The sequence below is a fragment of the Pelodiscus sinensis genome, chromosome 19, assembly GCF_052426305.1.
Source record: "Pelodiscus sinensis isolate ZL-2025 chromosome 19, ASM5242630v1, whole genome shotgun sequence".
Taxonomy (NCBI): Eukaryota; Metazoa; Chordata; order Testudines; family Trionychidae; genus Pelodiscus; species Pelodiscus sinensis.
Window position 1 is genome coordinate 19475550 of NC_143070.1, and position 25010 is coordinate 19500559.

A 25010-nucleotide genomic window follows, 5' to 3' on the forward strand; every position below is an offset into this window, starting at 1 on the left:
GCTGGAGATAGGACTATTTGCTTAGTGCAAAATTCCAAGCTATATTGAAAGCTCATTGGTTTAATGAGTAAGTTCTGTACTTTGGATATTACTAACATTGTATGGGCATCACTAACCGTAAGCACCAGGGTTCTGCTTTTGTAACTGCAGCTGTTCCTTATTGCCCAAAAGGCAGAGTCAAAGTCTTGCCCTGAAAAGTCCCCTTGTCTAGCTCCTCCCAGGTGGGCACATGTCTAAGTCAAGGGATAGATTTTCAAAGGCATTTGGGTACCTACAGATTGAGATAGGCACCAGGGTGGGACTCATCAGGGGAACATAGGTGTCAGATACTGGGATAGGGGTGCTCATGCCTAGTGGGGAGAGCAGGAGTCAGAAGCCAGGAATCAGCCCATGGTCAGAGGCCAGAGCCAAGGGTCAGAGCTGGAGTCATATGGCAGCAATGAGAGACCAGGGTAGGCCCAGGTTACCTGGAGTGAGCCAAGGCAGCAGCATCAGGGCTGAGGCGAGACTGGAGCACATGATTGGAGCAGCTAATGTCCTGCTGCTGCTGTAGGGCTTCAGGGCCAGTCTGCTGCATCTTTTGACCAATCTGGCAGCCAGTTACCTCATTAGGTTACATGGCCGCCTTCACAACCCCCCTTCTCAGCTGCTGTCTAACCCTGCAGGTACCTACATCCAGAGATGCCTACTCTTCTGCCATTCACATCCAGAGTTGAACAGAGGTGCACTGCTCCAGTGAATCGTAGAATCATAGCAAGGTTTCTGCCTCTGACCAGTTTCACAGACCATCTCCCCTTCAGCTCAGTTAGCCAGTGGCCTGAGTACAGCCAGTACACCCTGCAGGTGCTCCTGAGAATGGAGCTGCTGGAGTGTTTTAGATTTCTGGAGAAACTTGGTGCACCTGCCTGACCTTGAAGCAGAGCCTTGACTTGTGTGGCCTGGCCCCATCTCCCAGCCTAGAGCACTGCTGGAAATGATTTGTACCTCATCTACATAGGCAGCCAGGTTGTTTTCATCATCAGTTCAGGGATAAGGTGGGTCTTGTGTTGAAAACTATTGCAAAAAGTGGGTAATTTCCCTACTACAGGGAAATGTATCCCATGTTCCCTCAAAGAGGCGTTCTCAGTTGTAAGGGGAGAAGCTTATCATGTTGCTAAGAGAGCAAAAGTTCAAGGCTGGGGGTGCAGCTTCCTGGAACTAGACTATAATGCAAATGCAACAGAGACATTTGGTCTGACACGGTTTTTGAGGAGTAAGACACCTTCCTGCTGCGAGATGGACACATCAGGGTGTGTGTGAGGGTGACACGGCCACTTATTTGTCCTCTCTCTAAAAGAGCCATGGCAGCTTCAGAGCCTGTGAAAGCCATTAAAGCTGAAGTTACCTGTTCCATCTGTTTGCAGTTATTTCAGGACCCTGTGACTACAGAGTGTGGACACAGTTTCTGCAAGCCATGTATCACCCAGCACTGCGAGGAAAGGGAGAGCAGCACTCTGTGTCCTCAGTGCAAAAGGACATTGCACAAGGAAAACCTGAGGGCAAACAGAGAGCTGAAGAATATTGTGGAATCAATAAACCAGTTGTCAGGATTACAGAGAGAGGAAGAATCTGGAAGAATTAGCCAGTGCCAGAAACACCAGGAACCTCTGAAACTCTACTATAAAAATGACCAATGCCCCATCTGTGTGATCTGCAGAGAGTCTCAGGCTCACTTCACTCACACTGTGGTGCCCATGGAGGAGGCTGTTCAGGAGCACAGGGTAAGGGAAAAATATTTTCTTTCTGTATTAAATGTCAGGGATAAACATGTTTTCCACACTGTGACGGACCAGGCCGTGTCTGGGCACAGCTGAGGGCGTCCGCTCAGAGCGAATTGCTCAAATCCGGGGCTCCTTACAGCCCCCAGAGTGGTGACCTCTCCAAACAGGCCACAAACCAGTCCCACAGAGCACTTCAGCAGCCTGCCTGAAGCCTCCCGAGCAAAACCCCTCTGATACCCCAGCAATATCCGTGCCCCAGATGGCCCCAGGCCTCATACACAGGTGGGGGGTCCTAGCACCCAATCCCACCTACCCCGAACAAGTTCTGTCCTGTTCCAAGAAACCAGCCATAGATCCCTGGTCAATTTACCCTCTGGACCTTACCTACAAATCACGCTGGGCCAATCCTTTAGAATCTATATCTAAAGGTTTATTATTACAATAAAGAAAAGCCTGAGAGTCAGGTTGTTAAAGAATAGTACATTACATGCACCGAATCTCCTAGTTCTCGATGCAGGCTCTAGCAGAGGTGTTGCAGCTGCTGGTTTAAGAGTTCTTATTGCACATCCTATCATCAGGATGGGTTCACAGGTCTTCCAGGCTCTTCGATCCCTGCAGTGCTGCCTCTGGGGTGAAGTGCTGAGCTGAGACCAAAATGGCATCGACCACATGGCCTCTTTATACCCCCTTCCTGGCCTCTTCTGGTCTCAGCCGGTCACCTGGTCCTCAGCCTCTCCCTGCTGGCAGCTTTTGGGTCTCCGCCCTCCTGCTTTAGGTGTGTCCTTGGGCCATCAAGTGCCATTGTTCCACAGGGCTTCGCTACTCAGCCTGTCCATAGCAATGCTTAACCACATTCAGAGAAATATTCAGCTTCCACACAGATTACAGATTCCTATCTACTCACACAGACATTATACACTCACATAAATAGCGTACACAGGATCAGCAAACAACAAGCTCCCATTCAATACCCCACATGGCTCCCTTTTATACCAATTTCTGGGGCCACCACCCCCACCTAGGGGTGCAGCAGCGATCTGGCTGCTTCCCTCCAATTTGGTAATGTGACACACACTGATATAAAGGGTTATGATCCCAGAAAGGGAACGCAGGCAGTGCTGCACACCTCCATTTTCACACGCAAGTGCCACTAAGTATTCACGTGCATGGTTGATAACTTAGCTGCCTAACCATTTAAATGCACAGATGTATAATTTGTGCATGCACGGGAAAGGTTATTGATTTACCAGAGAAATGATGTGAGCTAGTGGATTCAGGATGTGGCTGATTCAGGAATCCTGTGTTCAATGCTGACTCTTCTTGCTGACTTGGTGTTTGACCTTGGGGCACTTCTCTGAGTGGGGGAAGGGTCCTGCAATTGAAAGTAACTTTCTTGGCTTCTACATAATCCTGGTGACCACAGGCTAGCAAAAAGATCTGAGTCCCTGCTCCCACTCGCCTTACCCAGAAGAAGAGACATCCCTCCACAGGTGGCAACCTCAACCCTCCTATGGATAGGAAGGACCTGGGGGATGACTGGACCTGGCACAGGGTGGCAGCATGTATTGTTCCCCCATTCACTGTGGTGGCAGAAGCTAGAAAGGCCTGGCAACCTGCTCCACCCCACCTCGCCACCCTCTCCAGGTCCTCTGCACTCAGCTTTTCCCAGGCTGCTGCACCACACTTGACAGCAGCAGTGGGAAGTAGAGTGCCTAGCCTGAGGGTACTCCGCTTACCACTGCCCCAGAAAAATGGGGTGCAGAGGGCTGGGAAAAGGCAGTGGGGTAGGGTAGAGCAGGTTGCTAGACATCTCTGGCTCCTGTTTCCACAGTGTGTGTGAGGAGGGGCTATTCCTGCTGCTGCTCTGCACTAGGCCTGGTAAACCCTCAGCTCACATTGCTCATGGGAGGGGCCAAGAGGGCGGAATACCAGTGAGGTTTGAGGAAGGTATGGAGGGGAGAGTGGGGGGAGCAGAGAGCCAGATGGACAGTGGCTGATGGCCAGGGAAGGAGCAATAACTTGTGCAGGAGGAGGGTGAGAACGGTGTCTGGCAGCTGCTTCTGGAAGGGCAGTTTCTGGCACTGAGCTCACCAGGATCACCTCCTTTTTCTGAGCTAGGTGGGCCCTTCAGCTGAGCCAGTGTTTGTTTGCAAGGGAGGATGGATTTTACTGCAGGGACTCAGCATCCTCAGGGGATGAGAAGCTGGTGCAGGGCTCAGTAGTCCCCTTTTCTCTGTGGGGCAACCCAGAATGAGCACTTAGCCAGTGGCAATGGGGCATGATGAAGGCATTGGGACTAGGAGTTAAGGGCTGGCTGGGAAGAATAGGGCAGAGGCTGGCCAGAATGCATTTTATTTGGGCCAGGAGAGTTCCCTTTTCAGCTCCGTCCTGACTGCCCCTGTTTTTTTTCCCAAAGTGGGCATTTGTCCCTGTGGCAAGGCAGAGCAGAGTGGCAGCTCTGCCTGGGACTCAGCTGAAGGCAGCACGACTGTCTACTGGCCAGCTGGAAAGGGGAGAAATTTACTGCTGGCAGAGCTGGCCCCCGGGCAGTGCAGAGCTGGGGATGGAGGATTCAGCCTCGGCTGGGGAAGGTGCAGAGTTCCAGGCAGATCAGATCCAGCTGCAGGCAGCACTTGAAATGGGTCAGCCCCAGAGTGGGAGGGGGAGGTGTTAAATCTCAGTTGTGAGAGATACACAGCTCAGAGCAGGAGTCAGCCCTTTCCCCAGCTGCAGATGGCGGCGTGGGGGAGGGAATAGACCCTGCTGTGAACAGTGCAGAGTTTAGTTTCGGGAGGGCTCAGCTTACACCCCAGCTACCTGCAGCACAGGGCTCAGCTCCAGCCTCAGGAGGCACAGGGAGGGCAGCATGAGCAAGCCCTGCAAGGGATGGCTGGGTGTGCCACCCCAGCTATATTATTTTAAGAAATATGGGCACCCACCTGTGAGGGAAGAGGGATGAGCAGTGCCATCCTTCCACAGAAAAGTGGCCCTTGACCACTTTGCAAAATCTTGGAGTGGCCCCCACCTAAAATCCTTGCCCACCCCCTGATCTAGTCTGACATCACAAGCCAGAGGCCTCATTCACCCACTACCTAACCTCTGGCTGTTGTTACTGAAGTCCTCACATTCCAAGTTACAGAGAATCCCCCTTTTAATTTAGTTCAAACCAGCACATGCCTCATTGTCTGTGCTGCTATGGAAGTAAAACAAACAAATTGCCCTTCTCACATGAAGAGCCTGTCAAACAGCCCCTTTCCCCCATCTCTGCATTCAGGGAACACTTCAGCTCACATGACAGGTTCTTTTGAAGCCTTGCCAGGAGGTTCAATGCCTTGGGCAGTGGATTCTTTCTTTCCAGTTATCATACTACAGCAAGGGAGGGGAAATGTACCTCTCCCTAGGCTCAGGCACCCCGCCAGCATTGGGGAGCCTGCACTGGCTTTCTAGTGTCCTGCCACTCCCTGGGGGCTGGAGCACACAAAATCTACTAGGCTGGGCCTCCCAGGCTCTGGTATGTGGGGAATGTGGGAAGTGTCTTTCTCCTCAGTCAGGGGCCATGTCAGTGAGGGTTTTTGTTTGTTTGTTTGTTTGTTCCTCGCTTACGTGCGGCCCCTGACTGATTTTTCTGTGGGTCAGCGGCCCCTGACAAAAACAAGTTTCCTCATGCCTGCCCTTACAGAAAGGAGCTTTATTGCTCCTTCTGTTTAGCCTAAAAGAACCCACCAATTATTAATGAGGCTGTTTATCGAGCCAAGTTTCATTGGATGGCAGCCATTGCACCCTCCAGCATACCAAAGTATTTTTTTTCTTTTGTAACTTTTGTTATTGAAGGAAAAAATCACAGAACAACTGGACATAATTGAACACTCTTGTGAGAAACTGCACCAGCTTGTGACCCAACTCTGGAAGCACCTTCCTCAGAGTGAACAAGAGGAGGAGCAAAAGCAGCTGAAGAGAGTAGCTGACAAAGTAGCAATGCTTTTAAAAGTAAGGTTTGGGAAAATGAATATTAAAGGTGAAACCTTGGTAAGCCAGTGAGACAACTGAATGACAATTTTCCTTAAAAGAACAACACACACACACACACACACCCTGGCAGGAGACAACCTTCTAGAAGTGGAAGTGCAATTCCTGGGGGGGTTTTATACTCTGTGGCAGGGGTGGAGAACCTCAGGCCCTGAGGTGAAATCTGGCCTTTGGTTTATGTGGATCTGGCCTCTGAGGTGTGGGGTCCGTTCCCCCCTCACCCTGCAGCAGGGAGCCTTGCTAGTCAGAGTCAAGCAAGACCGGGGCTGGATCTAACCCATGAGCTCTATATGGCGAGAAGAGGAAGCAACTCCACACACGGCCCTGTTCCCCCCTCCCCCCCCCCCCCCGGCTGGGAAAATGGCAGCACTGCAAAGCGCTGTCTGGGGACTTTTCCTCTGCGCTCCGACTGGACGTAAGAGGTAGAGCCTGGGAGTGGTGGGGGACACACAGCCATGTGTGTTTCCAGGGTGCTGTGCCAAGTAAATGCCCTGCACTGTGCTCCTACATCCCTGCCCCCAGCACTCCCATCCTGCTCCTGCACCCTACCACCAGTGCTCCTTCTGAGATTTTCCAAACAGGAGTGGAGTGAGTTTTCTCTTGTGCATCAGTACTGACATCATGTGCACTTGTTTGGACGTGTGCCACGATGGCACTCACCAGTTACTTACAAAATTATATATATTTAAATTATGTAAGGAAAAAAAACTAAAACAAGAGATAAATAACACAGTGCATGACCCTGCACCCTCCCACTGTGAAACCCACCCAGCTTGGCACCCAGCCTTGCTCCCACCATTTCTGCATCCATGGGCTCTCCTATCCCTGCACTCCCATCCTGTGCCTCTTTTACCACTAACCCTGCATTGTGCTCTTTTTTGCCCCTAATTTCTGGACAGTGCCTCCTTCATCCCATACCCAGCACTTTCCTCCCAAGATGTGCCCCTCAACCCCCACCATGTCCTGCCCTGCAACACCAGTGCCCAGTTTCTCCTCTCCCTCTGGCCATGGTGCCCCAGGCACCCTAAGGCCAACCCTGTGACAAAGCAGCTGCCCACCACCCAGCTCTAGCCACTGCCCACCACATGGCTCCAGCCACAGCCCTGGCCATTGGGGCAGCCCCGTGTGATGGGTGGCAATGGCTTTCCAGTGTAGCCCCATCTGCCGGAGCTGCCATCACCCGTAAGTGGTATCTGTGGCCCCAGTCACTGGAGCAGCCGCTGCCATCCACCACACAGCAGTGGCTTTGGTCCTGGTCCCTGGGGAAGGGCTGAAGCTAAGGCCAGGGCCATGTGGTGGCTGCCCAGCTGCTCCTGGGACAGGGCAGCCACCTGCCACAGAGCTCACTGAGCGGCCTTGCTGAGGAGGTGAGCGGGACTAAAATTCTTGGTGTGCACCCATGTAGGTGCGCACCTTAGACTGAACTGTGCCTACCACCCTCCCAGATCACACACCCAACGACTTCTTCCTGACAGCCTTCTCCCACACATTTTTGGGCCCCACCACAGAGCTTGGGGGTCCTACAAAATCTACTAGCACCCTTAAGCTCTGGTGTGCTACGTGTCTTTCTGCTTCTTAGTTGGGGCCATGGTGGGGGTTAGGGGTTTTTTTGGGGGGGGGGTTTTGGGGAGGAGGTTGTTTTTGGTTTTGTTTTTGCTTCTCACTTTTGTGCAGTCCCCAACTGACATGCCTGTGGATCCGCAGCCCCTAGCCCAAAAATACTTTCCTGACTTGTGCTGTATGGGGCCAAATTTCCAAAAAGCGCTCATGCTGAGCAGCTCCCATTGAGAACACTGGAAACTCCTCATGTGCGTCCCCCCAATTCCCATTGAGGTTCTGGGAGCTGAGCTCTTTGGAAAGAGCCAAATGGCAGCCAAGGCAGAGGATGCAGAGAGCCAGGAAACAGTCACCCTTTGCCTGGCTGTACTCAGGAGATGACCAGTGCCACCAGCAATGCTAACCAGCCTGACCAGGTCTAGGTACACACAGCCTTCCTTGTTCCCCACAGAGCACGAGCAGCTCATGCTCTCTACCATCACAGCATGTCCTACAGTCTTCCCTGGTCCACCTTATCCTCCCCCCAGGAACACAGGCAGCCCCAGCCTCCCCCCTCCGTTGTGCATGGCTGACCTGACTCCTTCCCCCCATCCTGGAACACAGATGACCTCCTTTTCCCTGGTTGGAGCACAAGGGGCCTGTGTCCCCAACCTTCCCTTGCTCAGGAGGGCTGGCAGCATGTGGCCCCAGCCTCCACGGGGCTGAAGCCAAGGCAACCCCAAGAGGGGAGCTGTGCTGAATGGCTGAGGGTGGAGTGTGGGTGGGGCCAGCTAGGCAGTTTGGGAAGGTGTTGCCTTCCCCTGCCTCTGAGACCCTTTGCCCATGACAATTTTCCCTTTTCATAACAATCTGAAACAGAATTCTTGCCGGGAGAGGAGATCAAGGACTTTCAGACAGTAATTTCTGCAAATCGGACTGCAAAGCAAAGTCTAAAGAATCATGCATAATCCATACTGAAGAACTGAACGTAACTGTTGGTTTTCCTTTTCCCATCTAGGTGGATACAGAGAGCCACGGGCAAAGGTGAGTGTATGAAATTCACTGTGCTGTGGTCCTTACACACTCCAGTGTAAAGAGAGCTTGACATTGTGGGACAGCACTACATGTTAGATCACAGTTTTCCTTCTTTTCATCTTGAATCATTTTGGTTTTTACTGCAGTAATTTAGTTTCAGTAGAAAGGTGTGTAAATAATGGAAAGAAAAGGAAATTATTAGAGATTTGTTTTTTCCCTTCTTTTGCTCTTAAGACTGGAGAAGTATTGACTGGCTACTTCACCTCGAATGGTCCCTTGTAATACATGCTATCTACTTAGGTTAAACAATCTCATCCAACTTCTGCTTAGCTGTGACACTCAAGGTACCTTTCCCACACCCAAAGAAGAGCTTTGCATAAGCTCAAAAGTATGTTTGAGTCACCAAGAGAAATTAGTTTAATTAAAAAGAATATGATCTCACAAGCCTCTAAAGAAAAAACAGGGCTATGTAGCACTTTAAAGACTAACAAGATGGTTTATTAGGTGATGAGCTTTCGTGGGCCAGACCCATTTCCTCAGATCAAATTTGTGGGTCTGGCCCACGAAACCTCATCACCTAATAAACCATCTTGTTAGTCTTTAAAGTGCTACATAGTCCTGTTTTTTGTTTCAGCTAGACCAGACTACCATGGCTACATTTCTATTACTATTCAGCCTCTGAAGAGATTTTAGGATTTTCTCTGATTTGGGCAGACCAACAGCTTATGTTCTGATGTTAATAATTTATACAATATTTAAAAGGCCTTTCTTCCCTTCCTCCTGCCTCTCTCCAGTAAGATGTTTTAATGCACGAAGAGCAGAATTAATGTTGAGAGTACAGGCAGTCCCCGGGTTACATGGATCCGACTTACATCGGATCCCTACTTACAAACGGGGTGAGGCAACCCTGCACTAGCTGCTTCCCCCCAGCAGACCAGGGAGACACGAAGCTAGCGCACCCCCTCCCCAGCAGACCAGGGAGATGCAGAGTGGCTTTTCTCAGCAGACACCTCAGCTTGAGAATAAAGGACTGAGGGAAGTGAGGTGTGGGAGAATAAAACTGAGCTCTGGAGAAATGTTTGGCTAGAGTTTCCTCTACAAAATGTACCAGTTCTGACTTACATACAAATTCAACTTAAGAACAAACCTACAGTCCCTATCTTGTATGTAACCCGGGGACTGCTGTAATTGTTGTGTTCAGGTTTGAAGATACAGATTCTCAGACAGAGCCACATGAATCTCTATTGAAAAGCTTCTTTCCTGGAAAGGAAATTTCTGAGAAGACAGGGCTACAGAGAGACAAAGGTAACAAAATGGGACTGGTGTTTGTGCATGTGGGTTTTTATATCTGTGTCTATGAGACTGGCACAGCTTCAGTTAATCTCCACGCTGGCCCATTGTGGTCACCAAAGACAGTTCCAGGAACTGCCGCAGCTGCTGAAACTGAGCCACAATCTTCTGCCTCTCGGCTTGTGTCTGTTTCTGTACGAAAACAGGGAAAGGGCTGGTCAGAGGCATGGATGAAGCGTGGGGAGCTGAGTGTGCAGCAGGGAGAACTTCTTGGAAAATCCTAAAATTTCTGACATTTGACTCTCCCTTGTGGGCAGTAGGCAGAGGCATCTCTCCCAGCTTCCCCTTTGGCCTGTGCTCCTCTGAAAGGGATGTTTTCATGTCTGTCACGAGCAGCATGTTCTTTTATTCATGGACTCTGGAAATTCAGACCCAGAACAGCAGGAGGCAGCATTCCCATTGCTAGTCCCTGCGGATTCATAACCACAGGCACCTACCAGATACTTTTGGCATTTCCCCTCGCCTGTTGCTTTCCATCCCAGCAGCTTTTCTCTCTCTTCCCTCAGAGTCTTCAAATGGGCTTGAATTTTTTTCTAAAGAAACAGAAATGAACTGGGTGGTTTCATTGTGACAGTGAGAGGGGTGTGAAACTGGGTTTTTTTCCCCCACTAAAACCCATGATAACTGTTCTTCCCAATCTTTTTGTGATATCAGGGTCCCCAAGAAGATGAAATTTTATTAATACAGACTGGGAATGTGTCATAGAGTAACTTGTTACACATTCAAGCTCAGGTATTTTAGTAATTAAAAACTAAAGTTCAATTATCACCATGCTTTATTGGTATATATGGATTGTTTAGTGGTACAGTGTATAACAGGGCATTGGAGACCCATGGGATAAGCAATACACTCATGTTTGAGAGGGTTTAATTTGCAGTGATTGGACAGAGCTCGTCTAAGCACCAGGGCAAACCACATGAAATTCAGGGAGGCAATGTGTCTGGAGCTGCACAGCTCCAGTTTGTGGAGTTCTGTCCCTTTTCAGAAGCAACTCAGCACTGGACACGGTTTCATCTAGTGAAAAAGAGACAGGAGGAGATTGAGGATGCAGGAGGACACCTGTGAGGGTGAGGGGCCAGGAGTGGGGGTGGCTATTCCCTGCAGATTGACATAGGTGGGGTGCACTGACAAAGGCTGACCAACTGGGGTGCAGCTGGGCCCAGGCAGGCAGACATGGGGATGTTCTGTATTCGAGGAATGCCTCAGTGACCCTCCCCCCAAATTAAACATCCTGATTCCGTTAAGTATGGTGGGGGCTTGCCCCAGTGCTGCTCTAAATGCTTGCAGCAGCAATGCCCACTGTCCCAGGCCCTGGTGCAGCTCTCAGCAGAAGTGCATTCTGGGAGATTCCCAAAGCCTGCCTGGTGGGATTAACTGAACCATGTTGGCTTGTCTGTGTGCCCACGTACCCACTAGCACTGGTCAGACCTGTACCAGGAAGCTCCAGCCTGGGGTTAGTTTTGCTCCAATCCAGTCTGATCCCTGTGGCACCCCCAGAGCCCCTGTTGTGAGTGGACTCAAAGAGCTCGGGGTCCCACACAGTGTCCAGCCTAGTGACCTTGTCTAGTGCAGGCCGCTGCATCTGAGTTTAACCCCTCACGGAGCAGCCCAGGAGTTCAGCATCCCAGTGAGAATCCTCCCCTCCCTGCTGGGCCTAGAGCTCTCAACATGTCTTTCCCTCCTAAGAGCCTTGATACATCATGTTTGACTGATGCCCCAAGGTAGCATCATGGCCTATTGGTTAGGGACCTGAAATGGGTCCAGGAAGACCTCAGCTCTAATCTGATCCTGGGCAACTTCCTTCACTGCTTTATGCCTCAGTTTCCCTTCCCACCTTTTGTCTAGTTAGAGTATCAATTGCTCAGAGCAGGAATTGTCCTTCACTGTGTTTTGTGTAGGGTTCACACCTCATTTGGGGTCTATAAGGGCTACTGTGATGGAAATAAAAAGTAATAAATTCTGTTTATTAAAAACTAGAGATTGTACCTTCCCCATCTGCAGTCACACAGACCAGCCTGCAATTCTTGGCTACGTCTACACTGGCCCCTTTTCCGGAAGGGGCATGTTAATTTCAGCTATCGTAATAGGGAAATCCGCGGGGGATTTAAATATCCCCCGCGGCATTTAAATAAAAATGTCCGCCGCTTTTTTCCGGCTTTTAGAAAAGCCGGAAAAGAGCGCCTACACTGGCCCCGATCCTCCGGAAAAAGCGCCCTTTTCCGGAGGATCTTATTCCTACTTCAAAGGAGGATAGGGGCCAGTGTAGACGCTCTTTTCCGGCTTTTCTAAAAGCCGGAAAAAAGCGGCGGACATTTTTATTTAAATCCCCCGCGGATTTCCCTATTACGATAGCTGAAATTAACATGCCCCTTCCGGAAAAGGGGCCAGTGTAGACGTAGCCCTTGTGATTTACACTTCACTGATGGTTAACACCTTCCCTTGTGTAAAAAGCTCCCTCACTTCTCCAGTGGGAGCTGGGTTTGAAAAGGGTTCAGCATCTCAGGGAAAACTTTCCTTCATCTGATATCTGTAAAGACTTGATATTTAGCCAGCGAGGTAGAGCATTTCTTTTGTTACAGCTTCTCCCTACCAGTAAGGCTTTGCAGAGCTGACTGATGAGTCAAGATGGGCCAGGGAACAGTCAGGGAAATTAGCCTGTCATTAAAATCTAAAGTAATTACCCAGTAGACAGGGCAACAGTTCCCTACCTTGTACTGCTGGGCAGCTTCCTGTATGGGCACCACCCTGTGCGCACGGTGTGTCCGGGACTCTTTGCAGATCACACAGATGGGGGCTTGATCTTCCACACAAAACAGCTTCAGCGCCTCCTGGTGCTCCCCACACACCCCGCCCCACTGCAGACTCAGCCGCTGGGCTATTGCCACCACGTTAGCCAGCTGCCTACTGGGCTGGACGGCTCCCTGCTGCACAGGGTCCCTGCATCCACTGTTGTGCCCACGCTGCAGAGTGAGAGGGGCCGTGAAATCCTCTAGGAAGATCCTGTCGGTCGCTTCCTGCAGGAGACGTCCCAATGGGCTCCCTGAGGCCATTGCTGCCTCTGGGCTGGGAACAGGCTCCGCCTAAGCCGCGCCTCCAGCAGGCAGGGGGCTGTTTGGCTTCCTGGAGCTGACTCGGGCTGTTTGCTGGGTGGGAAAGGACAAATGGGAGACATCGCAGCCCCGGAGGCTTCGGCGAGAAACGTCCCACCCGGAATCCGCCTGGCTGCAGATCGGCTCCCAGAGCTGCGTGTGTGCAGATACCAGCTGGGTATGTCGAATAGTGACAGAGATGCAGCCGTGTTCGTCTGGTCTAGTGGAGTATGCGCGCGCGTGTGTATCCGCTTAGCCGCTCCCAGCTGCGCAAGTTTTGTCATGTTCAGGTTTCACAGTTGTGCGAAGTGGCCGGGGGAGGCGCAGGCCGAATTTGGCGCAGGCAATGCTTATGCAGCCACTGAGGGACTACAACTGAGACCCGTGTCACTGAAACACGTCTCACCCGCGGGGCCCTCCGGGCTGCAGGGGCAGAGGGGAAGTGCATTTATTGAAACACAAACTGTCAATATGGGTCGCAAAACAAACTCAGAGGAAAGGCGCGTTGGAGTCCAGTCGGGACCCGCACCCCAGAGCCCCCACCTCGGCCCCACCCCCAGATATGTGACACTCCGCCCCCCCCCCTCCCCGAGTTGCCCTGGCCGGGCAGACTGCGGGGGGAGGGGGGCGCGCCTCGGTTTGCTGGGGCTACTCCGGCCCCGCACCTGCAGCCTGCGGCGCGGCCCGGCCCGGGGAGCCCAAGCCCGCTGGGCTGGGGCGTGGCCAGGCACCTTCCGGTCTCAGCTGAGCCCTGGCGCTGGCTCACGACCGGAGTCACTGGCCCGCTGCGCACGCGCGGTCTGACGCCCTCATTCCGCTCTGCCCCGCCCCGGCCGGGTTCTTAGTGCGCTCCCCCCCCCCCCCCGCCAGTCGCTCCCCGTCCTTGCTCAGGCCCCGCTGCGGTTGGTCCTGAGTAGTCCCTGGGCGGAACCCAACAACGTCACGCGCCGCGCACAAACACAAGACGGGTGCGGCCCCTGCTAGCGTCACTGCGCACGCGCGAGCTCTGAGGGAGCCGTTTGTATCGTTACTCGCTGCGCTGCTGCTTCCGTTTCCGGTAAGCGAGGTAAGCTGAGGAGGCGGCGGCGGCGGCTCTGGAGGGCCGGGGCAGAGGAGCGTTGGGGTGGGTGGAGGCTAGTGACGGGTGATATCGGGGGGGCGCGCTGAGGGAGCAGCGCGGGGAGGTTTTGCCCTGGGACCCAAATCACTGGCCGCGGGGAGGGGGGCGGCCCTTTGTCACGCGGGGGGGGGGGGGGAGTCAGGTCACGTGACAACGACCCCAGCCTGGTGACGGGGGGAATTTCCCTGGCTCGGGCCCTGTCCGGGCTGCGGTTCAGACTCGCCCTGGCAGCGCAGCCCAGCTGCGGGGCTCCCGAGTGTTGGGTCAGTGGCCCAGGGCCGGGCTCTGCCCGCGTCACTGGGGTGCGGGGCTGGGATGGAGCCTGGTGCAGAAAAGGGATGGACTAATGTAGTTGATTAACTGAGAAGCAAAAGCTTATAGTTAATGCAACAGGCTACAGGCATTTCCCTCCCCAAAACATTTTTTAGCAGTCTGACCTGCTGCCCGGCTCAGTCCTGGCTTGCGAGGGCTGTGCTATGGCTCTGCATTTAAAGTGTATTAGGAGCCAGGTTGGCTTAGTTTTGGCTTGTGCTGATTTGAGAAGCTCAGATCCCATCCTAGACAGAGGCTACTGCCACCTCATGCTGATGCCTCTTTATTAGAGGTTTTGCCCTGGGACCCATGTTCTCTGGCCCATGAGGGGAGTTGAGTATTAAACTGGTTCCCCTTGTGAACCTCCTGACTGGCACTCTGCGCTGCTGCCTCTGATACAAAGGCGGTGGCAGTGCAGAGTGGTGTGTGTGTGGGGGGGGGGGCCTCCTTGGTAGGTGGGGGGGGCTCCCTGGGGGCTGTAGAGTAGTCAACTAACCAATAAGAATTTGAGCTGTCTTGACTGTTCAATTAACTGATATTTAACATCCCTAGAAAAGGAAGTTCCAGGCAGGTAATTGTAGGGCGGGGGGGATGGGTCCAGGAGGGAGTGTAGGTGAAGGAGGGCTGTGACCTGGAGGGTTGTGCGGGATGGAGTTCAAGGTCCAGCAGTGAGTATGGAGATGGGTTTAGGGGAGGATTCTGACATGGAGGAGGAGAGGGACCAGAGGGTTTGGGGGGATGGAGGGTCTGGGGTGCCAGGTGCTAGGTCTGGCTGGGAGGTTCTGGCCGGGAGCCTGCTACGTAAGCAGCCCAGCAGCACCCTAGGTTTTGGGTTGTGACCTGAGGCAGGGCTGCAGGAACCCTGGCCAAGTCTCTGGACCACAAGTCGGTAGTGGTGGTGGTGGTGGTGGCGGTGGCGGCAAACTGGATCTGGGAGTTTCGAAGGCTGGATCCACCATGCAGGCCACATTTTGTCCTCCCAATCTAGATAAGGCTTGCAGTGCACAAAGGATAAAGCCCCCTCTGCGTGGCATTCAGGAGTGCAGAAGGCAGGAAGCCTGCCCGAGGCTCTTTTTGGGCTGCAAGCAGTAGTGGTAGCAGGTCAGATCCAGCCCATGGGCTGCATTCTATACACCCCCCCCCCCCCCCCCAGCCCAGTCCAGATAATACTTAGTTCAGTCTTGCGCGCAGGGGCCTGCACTAGACATGTGAATGTTTAATTGTACACAGGTAACTGAGGAGCTTGGGATCATTGGTTAACCTTCACAGCTGCACACAGACTCCAGGTATGTGCTATTAATTTTAACCCACCTCCCCACACACCTACATGTAACTAGGTAGCTGCTGCATTTTCAGCAGTTAAAATGTGCTTGCTTAAATAATTGTGTAACATCCTTAGCCTGGCCTGTCTCTTGCTGGCAAAAAAGACTACATGGGAGATCTTACTATGACACAACTCTGCTGCTGTAAGGTCTGAAGTCTAGAATCAACCTGGCTAGGGATGTTAAATATTGATTAATTGAATAGTCAAGTAATCTCATTAATTCTTATTGAGAACCACCAGTGTGCTCTGGACCCACTCCCAAGGACCCCCCCTGCTACTCCATGCTGCTGTCTCTGAGGCAGCAGCGTAGGTTGCCAAGCGGGAGCTGGTCTGAGAGGGGAGCAAGTTTAAAAAGCAGCCTCCCTTGTGGACTGGCTGCCTGTCACCCCAATGCTGCTGCCTCTGATACAGAGACAGCAGTGGGCGGTGGCAGCAGCTCATGTTTGGAGGGGGTCTGAACTCCCAGATCCGGAGCGAGTCAGAACTCAGCTGGGCTTCCTGCCTGCCTAGTTCCTAATATACAGCCAGTTTCTGACTTGCGTCAATCGAACTTACGTCGGATCCATAGTTACGAACGGAGGTCCTCACTGCTGCACGGCGTGGCAACGCTGACTTCGCTTTGGCCGGCAGCGTGGCTACGCAAACAACGCTGCAGCATCCGTGGCTAGTATAACTGCGCAGCAGCGAGGGCCTCCGTTCGTCACTACGGATCCAACGTAAGCGTAGTTAGCATAGCCACGCTTCCGGCCACAGGCTGCTACGTACGCTGGCTGACAGCCTACCTCCCGCTGGCATATGTATATACAGTAATCTCCCTACCTCCCGCTGGCTGACAGCCCAGGTTCACGCCGCAGTGGGAGATCACTGCTGCAGAGCTCCTGCTTGCTCCTTCAAGCTATCAGGACCAGCTCTACACTGCCACCAGCCCTCACCTGGCTCAAGACCCGGTCATGCCCATAAAGGTGACACCCCCCCCCCCACCATCACTGGGTAGCCCGACTCCTCACAACGTGCCCCAAGCCTCCACAGGTGCCAACACGCCAATAAAGTTGAACTCCCCCCCCCCCCCTCCCCCGCTCCCCCACCATCACTGGGTAGCCCGACTCCTCGCTACGTTCCCCAAGCCTCCACAGGCACTATCTTAGGCGTGTAACTCTACTGCTTCTTTTATTGTGAAGGTCCTGCACCTGACAATCGGCCCAGCCGGACTTCAAAACAAAGGTGCCTTGGGCCCGGCGTCCCGCTGACCAGAACCTGTGTACATACTGTACAGTGTTTTTTGCACCCTGCAACAATGCCTCCAAAACACAAATCTTATGCAAGTGCTGGTGATACAGCAAAGAAAAGAAAAACCATCACCATGGAAGATAAAGTAGAAATAATAAAGAGATCAGAGAGAGGTGAAAATCCATCCTCCATTGGTAGAGCATGTGGTTACAGTCGGTCAACAATCGCAACAATTTTAAAAGATAAAGGTAGAATAATGGAGCATGTGAAACGCCATACCCCAATGAATGCTACGATTATTACCAAGCAACGCAGTGGTTTAATTATCGAGATGGAAAAGTTGCTGACAATTTGGATAGAAGACCAAAATCAGCGGAATATACCTATCAGTCTTTCTTTAGTGCAAGAAAAGGCTCGAAGCCTTTTCAATGATTTAAAAGCTACTCGTACAGCAAGTGAAGGTGATTGCAATGAAGAATTTGTTGCAAGTAAGGGTTGGTTCAATCGCTTTAAAAAAAGAACAAATTTGCATAATATTAAAGCTCAAGGTGAAGCAGCGAGTGCCAATGTCAGTGCTGCAAGTTCTTTTCCCAAGATATTGGAAGATATTATTGATGATGGAGGCTATTTGCCAGAACAAATCTTTAATGTAGACACAACTGGCTTGTTTTGGAAAAAAATGCCTGAGAGGACATACATTTCAAAAGAGGAAAAAAATGCACCAGGACATAAGGCATCAAAGGACAGGCTGACTTTATTACTTGGGGGTAATGCATCTGGAGATTTAAAGCTGAAACCTTTGCTAGTGCATCGTTCCCTAAATCCGAGGGCCCTACGCAATGTCACTAAGGCATCTCTTCCTGTTATTTGGAGGGCAAATTCAAAGGCTTGGGTTACACTTGCTATGTTTGAAGAATGGTTTTCGAACCATTTTGTCCCTACTGTTGAACGTTATTGCTTGGGCAAAAACATTCCTTTCAAAATTCTCCTTCTCCTTGACAATGCCCCTGGACATCCAAACACTTTAGATGACATGCACCCCAATGTAAAGGTGGTATTTCTACCCCCCAACACCACATCACTAATTCAGCCAATGGATCAGGGAGTCATAGCCTCCTTTAAGGCCTATTATTTAAGGAGGACATTCTCACAAGCTGTCAGGGCTACCCAAAAGGATGAGATGACCTTAAGGGATTTCTGGAAAAGTTATAACATTTATGATGCCATCAACAATATTGCTGATGCTTGGGATGAAGTGAAAGAGACAAATATGAGAGGAGTTTGGAACAAATTGTGCCCCCAATTCACACAAGAATTTCTAGGGTTTACAGATGATGAAATCGCCGAAACCAGGCAAACTGTGGTTGCTATTGGTAATAAACTGCAGTTGGACATCACTGAAAATGATATCATAGAGTTACTTGACTTCCATGGCAAAGAACTAACCAATGAAGACCTTATGGAACTAGAGCAGCAGATAGAATCTAGGGAAGAAAACCAAGACCTAGAAACTCCACAATTGAAAAAATTTTCTACAAGAGAGTTAGCTGATGCTTTTTGTCTTATTGAAGCAGGAATGGCAAAGTTAGAGGAGCAAGATCCTGATACAGAGAGGTTTGAAAAAGTTTACCGTACAGTTACCGAAGGTCTGAGATGCTATGGGGCTATTTATGATGAGGAAAAAAAAAGCTTTGTCTGCACAAAATGATTCAGAAACACCAAAATGCTTCAGTTTGTCACTTCAGCATTCAGCAGTGCCTGTCTTTGGGTGCTGCAGTTTCTTATAGGAGCCATTGTGCTTTTAAATCCACATGCAGAGACAAATCATCTGGAAAATTGGTATTCTGCAATGAGGCTAGAGTACAGTGTGTAGTGCAAACTTGGGGGCACTTTGCAAAGGGGTTCCCAAAACACCTTGTGTCCTCTTACGCAGACACACACACACACACAAGCTGCTTATAACATTTTCAATATCTTTTAAAGATTTGATGCAGGGTTATGGAAAAAAATACGGCTCTGTCCTTCGTTACCTGAATATCACTGGATTACTCCTGAGCTCAGCTACTAAAGGGTACCAATGACCAGTTTAGAAATATTTCAGAAGGGTGCACTGCAAAAGCTCTTCACCTCTGCTTACAAAGAGGTCACATCTCTGAAGGCTATTATTTCATCAGTAGTGCTGCTATAAATATAGCCCATAGGGCTAGCTTGCCTTTCTTATATTCTGCCTTTCTTACATTCAGCAGTAATGGAGGGAACCTGCAGGCCTTTCTCCTGAAAGACATTGGCTTCTGGCTTGAGGCCTATGAACTTTGCCAAAAATAAATGGCCCAATAGTAACCGCCAGCTGGAAATAGAATGTGTAGAGAGGGGGAATTTTGTTCATAATAACACTGGCCACCCACAGGACCATAAGCTGACATGAACATCCACAAATGATTGATCACAACGGTGCCATGGCAATGAATTAGCATATATGATAAGTTGAGGTCATCAGTATCCTGTTGAGATCACCTTAGAATTAGAATGAGGCATAAGTGCTGACTCTGTGGGTACTCCAGGGCTTAGCATCCCCTGGCAGTTGGCTCCCTGCCCTTCCCCCAAAGTGTCTCCTGCCCAATGTGATCAGCTTTATCTTCCCTGGAGCACAGACCACAAAGTATATGGAAATTGCCTCCTCCATCAATGTGGAGGAACAGGGGCAGATGAGGATTTTCAGGGCCCAGGGCAGCACAATTTTGCAGGGCCCCCCCTTTGACACGGCGCATGTGCTCTGCCCTATATCCGCCACTGTGGAGGAAGGTACACACGGTTTTCACACACTCTCGTTAGAGATTACATAACCTGGATTATATTACAAATAAGAAATAAATTTATTAACTAAAAAAGGTGTATTTTAAGTGGTTAAAGAGATAGCAAACAGAACAAAGCAGATTATTAAGAAATAATACAAAGCTTGAAAACTAAGCTAGATTGACTAAATAAACCAGTTACAAATAAATAATAATTCCTCACTCTAGATATTGTTTTAGGTAGAGTCCTTCACAGGCAAGCGACATCTTTCTAGCCTGGGTCCAATACTCCCTGCCTTCTCTAGTTCAAGACCTTTTGTTTCCAGATGTTTTCAAAGGTTTTATTTTTGTATTTGTTAATTGTTGTGGGGAGGCAGAGGAAAAGCACATTGAAGACCTTAATTGTTTTCCTCCCCTGCCTTATATGGAATTTTCATAAGGTGGAAATTCTTTGTTTGATTCTCCTACCTCATAATGGAACAGTCTAGCAAATCAAGATGCAGGTTAGTATCAGGTGACCAGGTCACCTGACTCTGTAGCATCAGAACATCTATGAGTCATTGGCAGTATGGGGTGCTCACAGGAAGGCCAGGCCTTTCCACAGTTTGTTGTCCTCACTAATGGGCTGTCTGCCCTGTCTGACTTTCCACTATAGTACCTGAAGTGTTAGCAGGAGACATCACACAAAGTAGCATAGGTTGTCCAGCACTCTTGTCTGGCAACATCCATGGTCTGGCATGATTTTAGTTAGCTGGATGTCCACTCACCATGAGTGTGGCCAATTTTCCCATGGACCCATAAAAATTGTTTATAGCCATCAGCCTGGCTCTTAGTGTTCTTAGCTGTTATTTAGCTCTAATGGACCCCTCAGTGTCTTCTAACAGCCCAGTCAGCAGTGGAAGTGTTGGTAATGCTACTAGAAAATATTGACCTCCTGTAGTCTGGCAAATTCTCTAGTTTGGCACCAGTGAGGTTCTGAGAGTGCCGGACTAGAGAGGTTCAACCTGCACTAGTAATTAAAATGTCAGAGTTGCATGTAATTATGGGGACATGGGGAGGTCAGACAGTAGGGTTCAAAAATGATTAAGTCAAAACATACAAAGTAAATATCCACAAGTCAAACTCTGACAAGTCCTCAAGCAACATTTTTCTTACATTCCCTTTCTGTATGTTTTGATTATTATTGATTGAACTATTTTTGTCAGTTTGTGTGTGTACTTTGAAATTGACATTTACCAACATTTATAATTAAAAATTAGGGCTATCAATTAATCATAGTTAAGTAATTAACTAAAAAATGAATCATGATTTTAAAAGTCAATCACAATTAACTGCAGTTTAACCATACTGTTAAACAATAAAATACCAACTGAAATGTATTAAGTACTAGAAGATTTACCTGGGATTGCTTGGGTTCTTCAGGACTAGGAGTGTGGGTGCAGGAGTTAGGGCAGGGGGTTGGGAGGTGTGGGAAGGGACTCAGGGTAGTGTGTGGGGATGCAGGAGTTAGGGCAAGAGGCTCAGAGGGGTTGGGTGATTGGAGGGTGGTGAAGCACTGGAACAGGTTGCCAAGGGAGGTGGTAGAACTCCATCCCTAGAGGTAAGTCCCATCTTGACAAAGCTCTGGCTGGGATGATTTAGTTGGGGTTGGTCCTGCTTTGGGCAGGGGGTTGGTCTCCATAACCTTCTGACATCTCTTCTAGTCCTAGGATTCTATGTTTGTTTCATGGCTGGGGCTAGCAAGTTTGTACCTGTAGATGCTGTGTTTCTAATTGTGCTGGGAAAAGGAGTTCATGTCCCCTTGGGATCTTACAATGCACACAGAACCTTGAAACCCTGGCAGCATTGGGACTGTCTGAGGAAGGGAGGAATGTCTGCTCACTGTGAGCCTTCTGCCACACCAGGGCAATGTTTTCTCTGTTATGAGTGTATGACTGGACCGAAGGCATAGTCGGCTTAGCTACTCAGTACACTCCTTTTAAATGATCAAGTGTTTGTAAATATGTAAGTTTGACTCGAAATTTCAACACATTATATTATTATAATAACTACATCGTTCTTGTGTGGATTGTGCCCCATACGTTACTGAAACATTCTTTAATGTGATGTTTGGTGTGGAATTCCTCTGTGTCTGAGGAATCATTTCAGAGACACGCAGCAAATGAACATGGAACATTTCCGGTCCACACTCAAATATTGGTGTAAATGGTAAATGACAAGATGATGTTTCTAAATGACTGTGCTAAAAGGAGCATCCAGATTCACCAAGCCCCTTCCTGTTCATTTCTGATTAGGCATTTGTTCTGTGGGAAGGGATGAAGCCATGAAATCATTTCTGCAGTGCCAAGCGTGATGCAATCCCAGAGCACTGAGTAAAAATAGAATGTCAATGTTGTTTTTCTTTCTGTTGTGCAGGTGGATGTGATGTCTCCCAGGGACAGGTGGGTTTGTGATCAGTGCCACAGTGTCCCAAGCTCCTTGTGCGTCACAATGTGGGGGGGGCCAGTCCTGGGTTTGACCCTATCCCCTTGTCCACTCTAGAACCCACCCCATCTCCCTGCCTTATCCTGCTTTCCTGGTGGGGGAGCCAGCTTTGTCCCTGAGGTGGTAGCTATCTGGCTGCTGCCTATGGGGGTGGGTAGGGCTTGAACCCACCACCCTGAGGCTACAAGGGTAAGTGCCCTATTTCTTAAGCCACTCCAGAACCCAGCCTAGCCTGCTACCTTCAGGGCATCCCTTATCCTGCCTTCCTAATGTGGGAGCCAGTTCCATCTCTGAGACAACTAGTGTCGGCTGTCTAGCTGCTCCCAGGGTGGGCGGGACTCAACCCCCCCTCCCTCTTTTCCCTTCCCCCGTGCACTCTGTTCCCCATTGACATGGGGGCTGTGTCTAAACTGGCAACTTTTTCCGCAAAAGCAGCTGCTTTTGCGGAAAAACTTGCCAGCTGTCTATACTGGCCACTTGAATTTCTGCAAGAACACTGACGATCTCATGTAAGAAATCAGTGCTTCTTGCGGAAATACTATGCTGCTCCCATTCGGGCAAAAGCCCTTGTAGACAGCTCAGATTTGTTTTGTGCAAAAAAGCTCCGATTGCGAAAATGGTGATCGGGGTTTTTTTGTGCAAAAAAGTGCTTTTGCGGAAAAGGGTCCATGCCAATCTAGACGCTCTTTTCCGCAAATGCTTTTAACGGAAAAGTTTTCCATTAAAAGTATTTGTGGAAAATCATGCCAGTCTAGACGTAGCCGGGGTGTTTAACTTTTGACCAGAGTCATTTCAATTCAGTGGTAAAGGTGGAGAATGAAAGGTAAGGAAGAGAAATAAGACACATTAAGAATGGCCTCTGCCATTTGGAATTGTTTCTCCTGATAACTCTTTATGTCCCCATATGTTCACTGGGACAGAAGTTCCAAGGCCCTTCCCTTCCCTTCCCTTCCCTCTGGTGACAACCAGTGTTGGTGTGATGATGGCAGTGAATGATGACAGGAAATGTTGTGTTTATGTCGAAAGAGTCAATGTCTCCAAACCCATCAGTGGAATCTGGAGAGAGAAGGAAGGACAGTCTCTCCCCTGGTGGGAAGGTGGCCTTGCAATTTGAGTTACGAGGACATGAAGGTAAGACAGGGGCCCCTGCTCCTGTGAAACCATATCACTGTACTTTAGTTTCATCTATAGATTCATTAAGACCTGGCCATCGAGTTGCAGTGTCTGTGTAACTGACCCAGTTCAGCTCCCCTGTGTCCCATGTGTTCTCCATTGAGGGGAAATGCTGTTCCCCTGTCCCTTCCAAAGAGCTATAGGCCACGTCTCCACTCCTGACTCTTCCTCTTGGTGGTCAGCATGCTTGATCCTTCTCTCTGAATCTCCCAGCAGGAACGCCCCACTTAGTTGCTGCACCTCCTATTCAAGTTGCCCTAATGGAAACCATGTTTCTGAGCAGAGAAAGTGCAGAGCAGACTCCCCATGGGGGCAGAGGGAGGGTCAGACAGCTGGACACTAACTGCCCCGTTGCTCTGAGAAGAGCCTCTAAGCAGGCCCTGATGCTTCGTGACAACCTCGAGGGTAGGCAGGATGATCATTTATATATGAGAGCATCCTAGTTACCGACAGGCTGCCTTCAGGCCAGAAATGTCTGATTTGTTAGCTTCTCTGCCACTTTCTTCTCACCTAGTGTTCATGTCTCTACTGCAGCTCAGGAAGTTAATGCCAGCATGTCCCAAGCTGAGCTCCCATGCAGTCATCCACCTGGAATGTCCACAGATTGTAGAACCATAATCTATGGAAGCTGGGGAAAGTTGGGGCATTTGATGTGCTGTGAGTGTGTGCAGGACTCCCCACCCATAAGCAGCCCACATCTGATGCCAGTGGAGTCACCCAGTAATTCCAGGGAGTCAGCTCTCAGGAGGTATGTCTACACTACCACCCTAGTTCGAACTAGGGTGGTTAATGTAGGCAACCGAAGTTGCAAATGAAGCCCGGGATTTAAATATCCCGTGCTTCATTTGCATATTGCCAGGCGCCGCCATTTTTAAAGCCCCGGTAGTTCGGACTCCGTGCCCGCAGCTACATGCGGCACGGAGTAGGTAGTTCGGATTAGGCTCTCTAATCCGAACTATCGTTACTCCTCATGGAACGAGGTGTACCAGCAGTTCGGATTAGAGAGCCTAATCCGAACTACCTACTCTGTGCCGCGGGTAGCCGCGGGCACGGAGTCCGAACTACCGGAGCTTTAAAAATGGCAGCACCTGGCAATATGCAAATGAAGCACGGGATATTTAAATCCTGGGCTTCATTTGCAACTTTGGTTGCCTACATTAACCACCCTAGTTCGAACTAGGGTGGTAGTGTAGACATACCCAGGGAGAGCATGAGGTTGTGGCCTGGGGAATTTTATAAAGCGAAGACAATTGTAGGATGCTTGTTATGGGGATTGTTGTTTTTGGCACCTGGTCAGAGGTTGGGAGCCACAAGAGAGACTGCTCTAGGCGAGAGCAATGGAGATAAATAACCCAGCTATTCATGTCAATCGCAGAGAGAGTCTCAGAGGAACGGAAAGAGGCTTCAACTTGTGTCCGTAAAGAGGCTGAAAACCCTGTGCTTAGGAGAAACTATGGCTCTCCGCATCACAAGCTGGTATGTCATGTGTCCCTTCCAACTACTCTGGGGAGGTCAGTTATCCTAATGGCCCCATACCCAAGTCTCTCCTCTGATTCATAAGCAGAGGCCAACATTTACTGCTAGGCATTTGCACAGCCAGCCCAGCTTCTTATGAGGGAGGAGAGTGAAAGAATGGGAAAAAAGTCCCTATGGGTCCGAACACAATTCAACATCCTGAGGCTGCCTGAGCCTTGTCAGTCAAAGGGCTCAGCTCCAGCAGCCTACACTGAGTGGAAACTCTTAAATTATAAATGGCAGAGAGGTCCCAAGAAACACAAAGTG

The 25010-nt window shown here is 50.0% G+C and overlaps 1 protein-coding gene and 1 long non-coding RNA gene across 2 annotated transcripts in view; one reads left to right on the plus strand and one right to left on the minus strand.

Moving 5' to 3' along the window:
- Window positions 1-2168: 2168 nt before the first annotated feature.
- On the minus strand, window positions 2169-12554 carry LOC142821452 (uncharacterized). The gene is made up of 2 exons (XR_016347372.1): window positions 12416-12554; window positions 2169-10240 (listed from the first exon to the last, which is right to left on the minus strand). It is a non-coding gene; the product is annotated as an uncharacterized LOC142821452 (long non-coding RNA).
- An 8508-nt stretch (window positions 12555-21062) lies between these two features.
- LOC102445787 (uncharacterized) overlaps window positions 21063-25010 on the plus strand; it is a 42116-nt gene continuing 38168 nt past the window's right edge. Inside the window, 3 exon segments of the mRNA XM_089771075.1 lie at window positions 21063-22012; window positions 23082-23186; window positions 24604-24704. Coding sequence (XP_089627201.1) covers window positions 23087-23186; window positions 24604-24704 — 201 coding nt within the window. The 5' untranslated portion in view covers window positions 21063-22012; window positions 23082-23086.